This window comes from Vigna radiata, chromosome 7 (assembly GCF_000741045.1).
Source record: "Vigna radiata var. radiata cultivar VC1973A chromosome 7, Vradiata_ver6, whole genome shotgun sequence".
NCBI classification, from domain to species: domain Eukaryota; kingdom Viridiplantae; phylum Streptophyta; class Magnoliopsida; order Fabales; family Fabaceae; genus Vigna; species Vigna radiata.
Window position 1 is genome coordinate 31049930 of NC_028357.1, and position 16092 is coordinate 31066021.

At 26.8% G+C, this 16092-nt stretch overlaps 1 protein-coding gene across 1 annotated transcript; it reads left to right on the plus strand.

Annotated features, from left to right (window-relative positions):
• The first annotated feature begins 12328 nt into the window (after positions 1–12328).
• Positions 12329–13120, plus strand: LOC106766904 (lipid transfer protein EARLI 1). The gene has a single exon (XM_014651690.2). The coding sequence runs from the start codon at positions 12407–12409 to the stop codon at positions 12809–12811; it is 405 nt and encodes a 134-aa protein (XP_014507176.1). The 5' UTR covers positions 12329–12406; the 3' UTR covers positions 12812–13120.
• Positions 13121–16092: the final 2972 nt, after the last annotated feature.

Below are 16092 nucleotides of genomic sequence, written 5' to 3' on the forward strand. Positions count from 1 at the left end.
GTGCAGAAAGAAATTCCCTAAAAAGAGCTTCTTTGATTGAATAAATAGATCTGCGTCAACTGATTGAGGGTTATTTTTGTCCTTTTCAAATTTCCGCGCTCTTTTGTTGGTTTGGTGGCAATATAAAGGCAATTTGTATTATGGAATCCCCAATGTTCTGACATGCACACGATCCAAGCTCCAGGAATGCTGCGATCTTGATATTGTTGAAAATTGACTATAAATATGGTTGCTCTTGTAGATATATACTACAACAACTTTTAGGGTGTGTTCACTTGGGGGTGATTGGAGGTGATTGGGAGAGAGTGATTGAGTGGATTTGAGGGTAATTTTTGTTGTTGTTTATTTAAGTGAATTTGGAGGTAAACGAAAGTGAATTTTGAAATAAAGTTTGTGAGAATTGGTGTAGGATTTAGTTTATATGACATATTAAAAAAATTTACTTCAAAATTCACTCTCGTTTACTTTCAAATTCACTCAAATAAACAATAAAAAATATTATTCTCAAATTCACTCAATCACTCTCTCCCAATCACCTCCGATCACCCCAAGTGAACACACCCTTAATGTTGAAGCCGAAGTCATGCTTGCGAATTGTCATTTAAAATGTCGATAGTTTTGCCTTTGACATCTTTGAATTTGCACTCATGGCTTGATGTGGTTAGGCACTGTGTTATCCACGTATTCCTTTTGAAGGATTATTAGGTGATGAAGGAATTGCACATCGAAGGAGATATTTTTTTAGGTTTTAAATAAAGGGTAGTTAAGTAATTTTATTAAGGATATGGGTGCAGTAAGAAAACATGAAGGTGCAGGAAGTTTCCCTAAATACATCTGTTCTTTTTCTTTTTAGCCTTGGGCTCAAGTGAGGTTATTAAGAAAAATATAGCAATCTGAAGAAGAAGGGTGTTGTTCCTTCCACCACCCTACCTCTCTACTATTGTTTTTATTTCAAAAATATCTTACATCTCCTCACTATCCTCAACAATCTTTCTCTTTCTCTCTTTACATTAATGGAGCATGGCTTAGATTTGAATTTGTGATATATTACAAAATATAAAATTCAGAAAAAATTTCAACATTAGTGCTTCTACCATTTCTATTTTATATTAATAATATATTATTATTATATACTAATTTTATAATGACAAAAAAACTAAATAAATTTCAAATCTTTAACAAATAACTTTTCTTTTATATTTTAAGTATTTAATAATATTTTTATATTATTTATGTAATAAATTAAATACTTTATTCAAGTTATTTGAGTCGAACATGTCTGTAAGTTAAAACATAATATAATGTTAAAAATTATAGATATTAAATGTAAAAAAAACACACATATATAAATATTTTTCTAAAAATTTAGAACAAAATTTTACCATTTATTAAGTAATTTGAAAAAAAAAATATATTGAACAACAAAAATAAGATTGAACCAGACTTATTTAAGAAAATATATCAGAAGTTGAAATCTGAGTCATGTAAATGCTCTATTAATGAGCCATGTAAATACTCCATTAATGTAGAGAAAGAAAGATAAAGATTGTTAAGATAGTGGGAAAATGTAGAATATTTTTGAAAAAAAAAATAATGAGGAAATGTAAAATATTTTTGAAATAAATGAAAATAATAGAGAGATGGAAGAACACTTAGGAAGATTGAAGAAGCAACACCATCTGAAAAAGTGGTTTAAGATATATTGTGATCCCATTTTCGTGTTGTTTTAGCACAGGGCAATCTTGCATAATCACTTTTTCAAAGCTAACCAAAAATATGAATACACAATTCAATCACCCTTTTAATACTCCATAATTAGTTTTTACCAAAACTTGAAAAGGAATAAATACTTAAAGGGCCTTTTAGTAATTTACTCTCCAACAATCTGGTAAATGTAGAGCTGGAGAAGATGAAGGAAAGTTTGATCAGAATATTAGTTATCCCATACTGCGACTAAAACATTAATGGAAACTGAAATGAACATTTAATCTTCATTTTAGATAAGGTTAGGCACGATGGGAGATTGCTCCATAATCAGTATGGGTAAAAGTTACTTCTAGAATAAAAACACTACTTCTTATGATTATTATTCATTTTCTAAACTCTAATAATCAATATTTTCTATTCATTAGGATAATAAATTTTAAAAACAATATAAATATGAAATAATTATTTTAAAATTACTCTTGGTTCAGCGTGGAACCTTGCATGATACGCGTTTGGTTATGTGGCATTATGTCCTGCTTCCATCAATTAATTACTCTACACGCAAATTATTGTTTATATATAATATAATAATATAATTATAAATCCTATGGTTACATCTAATTGATTACAATCAAACAACTGGCAAAACATTATTAATTAAGACATTTTCCATTGAACCATCGGAAATAAAAAATTAACACGCCCGACAACGGAAACAATTAATTTACTTTTGAAGAAATTTTGAAAACTTTATCATAGGCGTTACAGTTTCTTGTCTCTTATCTAAATACAACTTCACAACACAACTAATTTTAATGATTCTATTTTACAAATCTCAGATCTTGAAGTTCCTTTTGGAAAAATTCATTTAATCATACTAAAATCATGTTCGCATTTACACATTTTAATGAGCATTGATCTTTCATTCAATAGAAATTTTCAATTATTATTTATTTATTTACAGAATATAAAACTATTAATCAAAATTTCATAATTAAGTACTCTCAGCATTTCTCTATCAATATATATTTTTTATAATCCTTTATACCAACTTTGTTAAATAGTGTTTTGAAAATATTTGCGTATGTTATATTGATAGAGAGAAATATATTATTTTCTACGTAATTTAATTTGTAGATTTTGTTTTCTTGTAGTTCTTATATATACATTTTTGTTTCTTTAATACATAAGATAAGATATTATAACACTCTCGTTATACTTTATAAAATGTTTTCAAATTTACACAATAGAATTCATCAACGAACATTTTAAATTAATATATACCTTCTTAAAACATTCTGTGAGCAGTTAGATAATTTGAAACCTAAGATTACTGTTTCATTGATCTTGAAGTTACCATAAACTGACGAAACAGTGTGAAAACATTTTTTAATATTTTATAAAGATAGTTTTTGTGAAGAGAAAATCAGTGCCAAACTAATGAGCACAATCTATATTCTTTATTATATGGTTCTTGATTAACCACTTGTTCTTAATTCAGATTTGCTATGATTCCACAGCTCATATATTCATTGTCTTCTACATTAGTTTATGAAGAAATTAGGTGGAGCTAGAAAAGGACGAGAGAAGAGTTAAATGTAATCTTATTTAAATCTTTGGGAAGCCATGGCCATGTTTAAGGTTTAAAATAAGTAATGCTTCTTAGTATTGACATTTTGAGCCATTTTTGAAGAGCTTTTACTGTATGCTTTGCCTTTCGAGTAGATAGGTAGATATTATTCATTAATGCTAAAGTTCCATCTCAGGTGCATTAACAGTAACTTCGGAATGATAATGATGATAGAAAAAGAACGAATATCACGATCATAATCAACTCTAAAAGTCAATATTACGATGTGATATTCAATATTTACGACTATAATAAGAAATTTAACATATATTTGTATCACGGGTGCTGCTGTTTTTTACGACACCGGTTTCTTAGATCCACATTTTCAGCGGGAAGCAAATTGTCAAATATGATCACCTTTCAACTTGAAAAATGTGATTCTGCTTATTTTCATATATCTTTATCATTTTTTGAAATTTATGCATAATTTAATTGTTGAGAATTAAAATCTGAGTGTATGTTTAATTAGAAATAAAGAAAAGTTGAAGATCTTATAGAAAAAATTAATTCATAAATTCATTATTTTAAAATTTTAAGTTAAAAATGATGTCCAAAAACCAAAATTTGCTAATATTTCGTATTAATTTTTAGGTTACACAAAATAAAAATAATTATAAACTATAATTAAATATATTTTTGAAAATGAATACAAAAATAGACTTATCAAATATTCATAAATTTTAAAACATGCATATTAAAATATATATTTTGAAAAAATAATTAATTTTTTTAATCTGTCCAACCGTATTGTCTCCTTTTATATTAATTTTTAAAAAATCAAATTTCTCAAATAAGCTTGAAAATAATAAATAATTTTTGTATTGAATATCAAACGGAAAACTAAGGCTAATTCAACAAAACAATATATTTAAGCATATTTAATTAATCGCAGATTCAAAATACAAAAAACAAACAACATACTAGAAAACTATAGGCCCATATAAAAAATAAATTAAACAATATAATAATAGGAACATGGGACATGAAAAGTGAGCAACAATGGAGAAAGATGAAATAATACCTATGTTTTGGAGCACTATTGTGACAAAATAGTCAATTAAAAGTTATTCAAATGATCTAGATTATTCTTTCAACATCAATACAACCTAAGTGAGGTAGACGACCACATACAATCACTTTTTTATCTATACATATTAACAAAAGTATTACAACATATTCATTTAAAGTATTATATTAATCTTTGCTCCTTAACATCATACTCATATCAAACTTCATATTCGTTTATACTCCTAACCATAAAAAACATAAAGCAAAACAAGCAAGACACGACCAGAGCATAAATAATGTAAGCACAAAAATGCAAAAAAAAAAAAGAAAAAGAGAGAGAATCACACTCACCACAACAGAAAAGACGACGAATGACACAAGCAACATAGTGAAAAATGTATGGAGCAACACAACAAGGAATGAAAGGTTTGATGATGTAGTGATGTGGCATTCAGAGAGGTTGAGAGTCACTTGGTTCGCACAAGTGAAAGGAAAGAGGAAATTGTAGAAGTGTTACCTCTATTTCTTTCACCAAATCTTAACTCTAGAAAGAAATATGATATCGACTATTCGAATAACTAAAGTAATATTTATTCTATAGCATTGGTTATTTGTAAAACTAAAGCCTAAAAGCGGGTAATAAAATAAAATAAAAAATTATAAATTATAGTAATAATTTAAAAATTCTAACCAATATTTTTGTCTCGATTGTTCAGTGAACTGAAACAAAACATACATATGGTATCAATTGTAAAAAAAAAATCTATGTCATGTATCTTGATAAAAAAAATCAAATAAAAAAGAGTGAAATTTTGAAAATTCTTTTGGCTTTGGTTGTTCAAACAATCGAAACATAAAATGCATATATGGTATCTGTTATTTTAAATAATCGATGTTATATGTCATGTTCAGAAAAAAAAAAAATAGTTGTATCCAATCTTGATTAAGTTATAACCGATCTTAGTGAAATTATTCAACCTTGATCGAATTGTATTGGATCTTGACAAAACTATATTCGATCTTGGTGTTGCTCTCGACCTTGAGTGAACTTTATCAAATTCATCCTTACCTAGATATATCATGATGACAATTTTGAAATTTTAGTTATCCATATATCTTAGTTATCCATAGATCCGAGATAGAAATAACATATGACTTTGGTTATATGAAACCCAAGGCCATATGTTCTCTTTAGAAAAAATAAAATAAGAAAATAATGAAATTTTTGAGAAATTTTGAAAATTGTGGCACATTTTTTGATCTCGGTTCTCTTTTTATCAAAGCCAAAAAGAGATATATGGTTTTGATTCTTTTATAACTAAGTTCTTATGTCCTGTTTAGATNAATAAATACAAAAAAGTACTTCACAAATTTTAAAAGTTTTAACACACCTTTTAATCTCAGTTCTCTATTAACTGATACTAAAAAGAGTTATATAACTTTAGTTCGTTTTATAACTAAGTTCACAAAATTTTAAAAAATTTGTTTTGATTTTTTTTTATAACTGAAGCATATTATTATGCGAATTAAAATATTAAACTGAACTAGTGCAATTCATTGGTGTTGTTTGCTTTTTCTGTATGAATTTTACATAATTTTTTTTTTTGAAAGATTTTCCTATTTGAATCTCGTCCATAGATCCATAAAATACTTGTATACATATGAAAATTTCTATAAATAAATGTATCTAAAAGATTATAAAAAGAATTATTTTATTAGAAATTTTTTACACAAGATCATATATTACTAGTATTTTTTTTAATTATGCAATTTTTGTATACCTCTGTATTAAAAATTAAAAACGCGCATAATATTTAATATCAATGATATTCATAATAAAAGACGATTGTCAAGAATGACCCGTACTCGTCAAGTTATTATTATCTGTGATTGATGATAATGGAAGCATTATCTAAAACTCTTTCATCATTAGACAAACCCTAATGGGCGACCTTACCGATCATATAATTAGAAAAAGGTTAAGAGAAAATGAGTGGATGATTAAACGTAAGGAAATTTTGTTTTCTCTTTTGAGAAGTGATTGCAATTAGGGAAATTCCATTCAGACACACAAACCTACCATTTCGCAACTATGAATATTTAATTAGGCAAAGTTTTGAGAACACCAGGTACTACTGAATCTAGTGGGAGGACTTTCCTTGTTTTTTGTAACAACAGGGCGAGGTGACTTTTTCTGAGTTTACGCGTCTGTGATAGGCAATGTTTATTGTCGTGTATAATGAACATTGTGTATAGCTTGGATGAAAATGATGGTTGAATTTTTGTTAGATAACATAAACAGAGGATGTATATCTAAAGTTGTGGTGGTAATGAGGAGATAATGTTGTTGGGGAGCATAGGAGAGTCATGGATGGAGAAAAGGTTGTGTTTGAATGGCCTACTACGCTAATAATGTTTTACTTTACTCCATATTTTATGGTTTTTCTTCCAGATACTCTAATCTAGCCCACAGTTTTTCATGCTAATTGTCCATAATATGCCAAGATTGCAACTTTGCCATTTGCACTTTCTTTGTCCGCAGCCTTAATGGACATTACGAGTCAACCATCTTCTGAATTTGGGGCTTAGCGTTTATATTATTGTAAGCTGAAAATGACTCCTACACACCCAAGATTTGCTGCCGACTTCTCTCCCTTCATTTTCTTTTTGTTAATAACGATAATAAAATGTCATTAGGTTAAAAAATCAGTGATTGAGAAGACAATTATTCTGTTAAAGTTACTTCACTTTGTGGCACCCTAAACCTGGCGTCTTTTGACAGTAAAAGACAATCGTTGAGGATTATAAAAGGAAACATTTGTAAAACTTCTGAACTTCAAAGTTAAAACCATTTAAAAACTGATCACTATCGAATCCACCTTTAGTTTTTCTTATTCAAATGTGTAAGCTTTTGTGAGTTTGATATTTTTATTTTTAAAAACTAAAACAGAACTTGATCGACGGGCAAAAGAATGGTTGTTTTCGTTCTGGTTTTCTGCTGTGGTGTTGCAAGCACTTCCTCATTGATCGTGCTGGAAATGATGGGAAGATCCTTTTTTATCAACAATAAATAATAGATATAGTAGGGAACCCTTGGGTGTTCCAATCGTTGTACAAAATTGAATTCCTATGTATGGCTACGTTGTTTTATGTTTAACTTTCTGGGAATCGATCAGACCGGAAATTTCATCATTACTGTCTAAATTTTTTTTTTATGTCTGACTTTCGGGCTTGTTATGAGCATCTGTATTCTTGTGAGATCTTATCAAGCACAGGTTGAACATGATCTAAATATTCTCTTCATTTTTAAAGGCATATAGGTATGAGTTAGGTTCAGAACATTCAATTGAAACAATCAAAGATGGAGTACAACCTTGTCTTGTTTTTCTGTACGGAGATTAGAAAGCTGAAGATTTTTTTTTTCCAATTTAATTAATATTCGTGGATGGTGATAACGTTGCCTTATTTCTTGTCATAATAATAATAATAATAATAATAATAATTATTATTATTATTATTATTATTATTATTATTAATTATTATTGTTATTTGGATTTTGAATACAGATTTTGGTATAGATGACGAGATTCTAATGATGACTATTATTTTTTTATGAGGGTGGGAGGAGACTTATTTTGACGTGTATATCTCCTAGGAATATTTGTATTTATAAAGTTAGTATAAATAGTGAAATTATGCTTTTATTAGAATAATATTTATACGGGGAGAGAATAACTTATAATAAATAGTAAATAAATATCAACATATCAAATTACGGAAATTTAAATATAATATATAAATAGTTATAAACTAATTGTTTTGTTATAATTTAAATGATCTTATTAAATCACACTCTTTATATATATATATATATATATATATATATATATATATATATCCTTTGGACTGGTTAATGATAATAATAATAATAAAGAATACCCAAAATATATGAAAACTGTCAGTTATAAATGAAAAAAAAAACAAAAAAAATATATATCACATTTTAGGCCTATTTTTGTCATTACATTCTATAATTAAACATTAATTAACATAATTTAATTAGAATGCATTAACAGTATAAAATAGTTATTATTTAAACATACTTTCAAAGGGTGAACAAAGAAAAACTAATGTAACTATGAATATGCACTAGAATTCTAAAGGTAACAAAAAATGTGGTATAAAACTATTTGTTGTATTATAAAAACAGACGCAAGGCCGTATTGCACTTTGGTGTCCGTGATTCCCGTGATATTGTCCATTTTTTTTTTATGAAAAAGCATCAATAATCAGGATTAGTTAATGACTATTAATGTGTTCAACCCTCACACCATTTCTTATATTTTATAAATAAATGACAGTAAACATATTTAATATAATAAAAACTATATAAGAAATTAATACCATTTTCTATTTAATAGACAAAATTTCGTAAAACAAAAATTGGAAGAATATTTGGAACTCGTTGTTCAAAAGTATCAAATTGATCATCAAGTTAAATATATTTACACCAATTGATATAATTTAATGGGGGGTTTTAAATAATTTAAGTATTATTTTACATACATGAAAATATTAAAATATTTAAAAATAGTCATTATACACTAATATTATCATATTATATAACTATGCCATTCAATATAATTGAAGATATGATATTAATAAATTCGTGCGTTATGTCCTCAATAGGTACGGATAGAGATGTTGAAACCCTCCTTGTAATAATTTTAAATAGTCTGTAAACTAAAGAAATAATGAGTTAAATTTAAAAGTTAAACAATTAAAAAGGTCTTAAATTTAAAAGTTAAACCACAATTCTTATCGTCCACCGTTGAACTATCTTCACAGTAATAATAAAATGATGAAGAAGAAAAAATTAAGCATGATATTTTATTATTTTATAAATATATATTTTAAAAACATTTATGTTTGTCTGAATTATATTATAAACATATTTGTCAGGAAAAGAAAAGATGTCATCTTGAATTTTATTGTCAATTTTGTTATGTGATTGGTTTTATATCTAAGATTCAATATATCATAAGAACTATAATTTACTACATTTGAATCTGCTATGTCATTTATCAACATAATTTATTAATAGATTTATCCGTTAGCAATGCTTTTATTGGATCACAGAATTATTGACAAATATATTTATAAAAAACTATCCATGAATATATATATATATATATATATATATATATATCTTTTAATAATCATCAACTGATATATATTTTAATAATTACCAATTAATATCATTTATTGATAATTATAAAAAAATATATAATTTAATAATTATCAATAAAAATATTTGTCGTAAATACTATCAACAATACTTTTATTAACAAATTTTCATCTATTGATAGACTTTTGTTGTTTTGAATAGATAATATTATTATATAAGTGTTAAAGTTATTGCATTGGATTATTATTAAGTCACAAAACAAATTATCAATAAATTCTTTGGTAATAGATTTGATTTTAAAAATTATAAGTAATCGAATTTTTAAAGATCCATCGATAATATAATTTTTTAAAATTTATTAATAATTTAATTTTTTTAAAATATGTTGATAATTTTGTTGATAAAATAGATATAAATTTTTTAATTAAATTTATAAGATATTTGTTATAAATTAACTAAAAATAAGTGAAAAAAAAAGAAAAAAGAATGTAACATACAACAATATTAAAATTCATTTATCAATTACTTATATAAATTTCATTATTGACTCATTAGTATCAAAGTGAACCTCATATAAATCAAGCAAGAAAAAATCTAACCAGAAACACGTCGGTGCAACACGAGTGGATACTAAATTTCTAAATTTAATATGAAAGAGAGGTTGCTTTCGACAGGTAATCATCAATTTTTTTTCCAAAAACCGAAGACCTAGGTGGTAAACATACATGCTATACTAAATCCTTCGAAAGGTAATTATCAATTTTTTTACAAAAATCCAATGAAAATTCACTTACAGGAAATTATCTCATACTCAAATTGATGCAAAATATGATGGTTCAGTTATAAGAAATTACTTATCATAAATATATTATAAATTATATTTAATTACAATATTTTCAAAACTATATCGGAGTTAGATGGGTACACATATAAGCCAATTGGTTTTTAAACAATTCAACAATATATGAAAAATAGTATTACTATTTGGTGTGGGCATACAAACAAACTCATCGTAATTTGGTCAAAGTTGATATGCCGCAAGGAGAAAACTTCATATAGGATTTCGTTCATACTCACTCTAATTTAACATACGAGATTTATATCACAATTCATTAGATTGGGTACGAAACTTTCTAATATATAGATTATTATAAGTCACACAATTTTTAATATTTATTAACAATTTTTGTTTCAATACAAGAATTTTATAAGCGATACATTTTAGTAAGTCTTATTTGTATTTTAAAATTTCAAAACTTAAAATATAAGCTTTTATTTTCATAATATAAATTTTTATTTAAAATTTAAAATATTATATTTTGTATCACGTTTAACTGAATTGTGTTATAATATTTAGATTTTAAACTGACAATTTAGTCATAACCTCTGCTTTAAATATATCTCCGATTCCAAAAAAATTCATTACTTTGTTTATATTATTATATTTAAAGAAATACAATATTTGTTAACTATATTTGGTATGATATTTTAATAAGACAATTATAATCTTTAATAAAAGTTAATTTGCATATAAATTTTATAATGTTATTTTACAAAGTTATATATATATATATATATATATATATATATATATATATATATATATATATATATATTAAACTTATAAAAAGTGACTAAATGATTCCTAACTTTCTTTTATTTTAAAAAATTATCTTTTACATATTAATTCTATCTATATAAAGGAGGTATTAAATAATTATTGATTTAAAATTTGGTATATATAATGTGTAAAATAAAATTTTGTTCTAAAAATCAGTTTAGGAAAAAATATTCAATGAAAAAAATATCAATTTTTGTAATATTTGATATAAGTTAAATTAATGTAATTTGATTTATGCATATATTATTATATTTTTAAAATAATTATATTATTAATATCGATAAATTTATAATACTTGACAACTTGTAGTTTAACAGCACTGTGATTTTCTCTTTAGAGTGTTAGTATAGATATTATTTTCCAAAAACTTGAGCAAGTGAGTGATGATTGATGGACCTCTTTATCAGTGAAGATCCATTATCTTATAGATACATTTTCCTATCTTATAATCAATCAGGTCAGTCCAAAGGTTTCTACTTTCAGGGTTTAGTCTTGCACATGATCAGAAACAGCATCTTCAAACTTCATCTGCACTGTTAATCACATTTATCTGAGATAAAAAGAAAAAAATAAAAAAACCTTCATAGATCGATGAACATCATTAACTCCAGTGTCCATAATTGGGTAAACGAATTTTCTTAAACAACATGGCTCATGGATCGGCTGACATGTGTATACACAGTTTTGTAGCGATTCCTCAAGGAGACAACTTTCATAAAGTTAATCGTTAATCAGATGCATATTAACTGTAATTTCGTATCGTGTTGGACGACAGGATTGAGTTGGAAGAGACAAGAGTACAGAGTAATAAGAACAACCTTGAGCTCTTGAAATAATTCATTTTCAATAATATGTCAAAAATGACAAAATCCTGCAAATATATTATGCATTGTAAAAAGCTAATGAATCTATATTTCATTTCGGAAACAAGTATACGTGAAATGATTTCATGGAGTTGACAACTAACCACACTGGAAATCAGTATATAGCTCCAAACTAGATATTATATAATATTATATATATTCCTTCGTCCCTGCTGATCCAATGCCAGCTTGTACATTTTTCATCCAAAGCTCAGTCACGTCATCACGTGGGCCTCCAAGTAAACCTAATTATTTTAAACCTTAAAATTGAAAGACAGTCTCAAATCTCAGCCTATAAAACCCGCACTCATTCCTCTCCAATCTCACACAAGCAAAAAAGCAAAAGCAAGAGTGTTGTAAGAGTGAGGAAGTTGTAACGACAGAGTGAAATGGCTTCGAAGGGTGCTCTTCTCTTGTGTTTGAACATCTTGTTTTTCAGTGTGGTTAGCTGCACATACGTGCCATGCAACCCACCCCCAAAAGCTCCAAAAAAGCCACCACACACACCTGTGCCAAAGCCACCTTCCACAAAGTATGGGAGTTGCCCATTAGACACCGTTAAGTTTGGTGTGTGCGCTGATGTGTTGGGTTTGATCGGCGTGCAGCTTGGGAAGCCACCAAAGACCCCATGCTGCAACCTCATCCAAGGCCTTGCTGATCTTGAAGCTGCCGTCTGCCTTTGCACTGCTCTCAAAGCTAACGTCTTGGGCATCAACCTCAATGTCCCCATCAAGTTGAACTTGCTTCTCAACTACTGTGGAAAGAAAACTCCTAANGATTTCCTCTGCAATTAAACAAACACTTCCCATATAACCACTTTCACACACTTAATAATCACCATATCCTAAGTTTCTCTATTTTCCTATATTCCTTATTCATAACTATTCTGTGTACTTAGTGTTCCCCCTGGTGCTTGCCATTTACCCAACGAACATTTCGTTCGTACTACTGGTTTTGGCTATTATTATCATTGTCATGGTTGAAAACTGAAAGACTCCCTGGGTCTATTTCTTGTTAGCCTCAATAGTCTGTATTCTAAGTGTTTTTTGTACCAATAAAAGTTCTACATTTAAGCTTATAAGATTAAGTATTCCTCTGTGTTATTTTTTTTATCTTTCTTAATTTAATCGTCTTCTTCTTTTCTAAACCGACTGCATAGAAAGATTGAAATGGAAGCTCTTCAATAATCTTTCACCTTTATAAAAAGAGGCCAAAAGAGTACAAAAGGAAAAATACAAAGCAGAAGCTTTTTACTTTCACCTGTGAAATTATTATAGCACAATGATAGGACGGAACTAGAGGATTTACCACTTTAGTTGTTCAAGTATGTAAATTTTGAATATAGGTTGTATTTTTTATTTTATTTTTTCTGGTTGGAAGAAGTATGGATTGTAAGCTGAATAAGTTTTTATAACATTTGTGTTCGAACATGATTGAGACTCTGCGTGGGCAAGCTCAATCATAATTGATTTATGTTTTGGAATTTTGTTTCTAAAATTGTCATTTGCCAGAACCTGCTTGACCTTATGTGTATGTGTATATTCATATTCATATCCCGAGCACGACATATTACTCCTACAACAATTATGGAAGTTTATAAAATTTACAGTCGTTGAAAATGAAGGCATTCTTTTTCTTCTGAAAATAAGCGTGGAAGAACATTAGAAGAAGAATTTTTGTCCCAAACCTTGTAAATTTGGATGAAATATTGTAAAGGTTACGATATAGTCCCATCGAATTCGTCATTGAAGGGAGGAAAATATAATGGTGCAAGATTTAATTCGTTTAATTATGATTAAGTGTGATGGAGTCAACATTAATAAAATAATTATGCATAATATTGAAGATATAATAACTTATTAAAAACTAAAAGCATAACATGATTTTCTACATTCTTAACATTTAAAGTTCATACAAAAGGTTCCAATATAACTTTCATAACTCCCAAAGTTTTTTAACCATAAATATCACAATTATTAAAATTAACATTTAGAATAAGATTGAAAAGGACAAGTGTCGATTTTTTCCTTTTAAGAAAATTCAATTTGATGCTTTATTAATCACTTTTCATAAATCCTTTGTGATCATTATTTTAATGGTTTAATTAGTTTTTTTTTTTGCAGAGTATTTTTTTTGGGCCGTTTTCTTAAATTGATTTTATAGTTTATTTTGTTTTTTTAGTCCGACGAATTGGTTTTTCAAAATACTGTTTTGATGCTATTTTATTATTTGAAAGATAAATTAAACAAATTAAGTGTAGAGTGTAGATGGCAAACGGATTGGAACATTCAAGTGTTCCTTATTTTACATATTCTTTTTTATTGATAAAAAATATTCTCATGGTACCCGTTATTCTTCACATAAATTTACAATAATTCACCTTAATTTCACTATAATAGCCATTCAATTACTGTTGAATTTTTTCATTTGTTGAGAAGGCAGAAACATGTTATGTTGAACCTAATTTCCTCTATTTTTTGGTTTTGTCCAAGTGCTTTATTTAATTTGATTGATATGTTGAAAAAAGAAAAATTAGTTAAGAAAATTTGTTAAGTAAAATTTGGTCAAGGTTCCTAAACCATTTAATTTCATTACATCATTCAATAGAAGATATATAATTTCTAACATATATGATAGAAAGATAGATAGTTTTTGTACATCTAGTCTCTTGACTTGTACATAGATTAGTTTAGAGAATAACCTAAGCAATATTCCAGCTCAATAATGATAAAATAATATTATTTACATGTCTTCATCACTCAAGAAAGTTAGTTATAAAAGTTATATTGTACGAATGCATATATCATATTCTCAATCGATAAAATCTATTAATAATGCAAATTTTTTATTGTTGATAAATATTTTTGACGATAAATTTTGTTAAAAAAATTAGTAATAAAGTTCTCACTTTAACTTTGACTATGTTATGATAAAATTCATAGTTAATGATTTTGTTTTTGTAAATTTGTTAATAAATTAGTCGTTAATTGAATTTTTAAAAATTCATTAGTACATCTATCGGTAATTAAAATCATGAAAATTCATTGATAATTTCATCATTGTATTTGTTAGTAAAATGATTCCTTGCTGAATTTAACAAAATATGTATTATAAATTAAGTAGAAATTACTAAGAAGAAGGAGAGGAGAAAAAGGAAGAGAAAAGTGAGAAGAAAGAATAGGATGTAAAGATAATGAAATCCATTATTACAACGATAATGACAATAAAAAAGAAGTAAGAAAAACAACGAGGACAAAGAGAAAGAGAAAATGAAAGAAAAAGAACCAAAGGTGATAAATACAATGACAATAATAAAAATAATGACAAATTATGAAGGAAGAGAAAAAGGAGAGAAAGAAAGAAGAAGAGAGAAAGGAGGGAGAAGAAAATCATATTATAATATTTACCAACAAAAAAAGAAAACTTCAAACGTTATTAAGATATATTTAGTGATAAGTAATTATCAACAAATTTAAGTCATCAATAATTATTGAGGATTTTCTAATTTGTTAATAAATATATTTAATGATAAGTAATTATTAACATATTTTCTTATTTGTTGGTAAAACTTATAACTAAAATGTTACTAATGGATTTTCAAATAAACTAACAAATAACATTTATCAATAAAAAAATTAACTTGACATATGATAAGCTCTAGAATATTAGAAAATCTAAAATCTTTAGCAAAATTTTTACCGTGAAAATTTAAAAAATACATCTTCTAAATTTTTATCTTTTAGTTTTACGTTGAAATTAATTTTAGCTAATAAAAAAGTGCAATATATTTTAACTGTGTCTAAACCTTCAATATTTCATACAACTTAACCTATGCGTGAAATTATTTTACTTGAGAACTAACCACAGAGCATATGCACATGAGCTTCCATAGTTAATATTATTAATTATATTCCCCATTCAATGATATGACCCTATGCCAGCGTGTCCAATTTCCTCCCAATGGGTTCACTCACATGGGCCTCCAAGTAAACCTAATTATTTTAAACCTTAAAATTGAAAGACAGTCTCCAATCTCAGCCTATAAAACCCGCACTCATTCCTCTCCAATCTCACA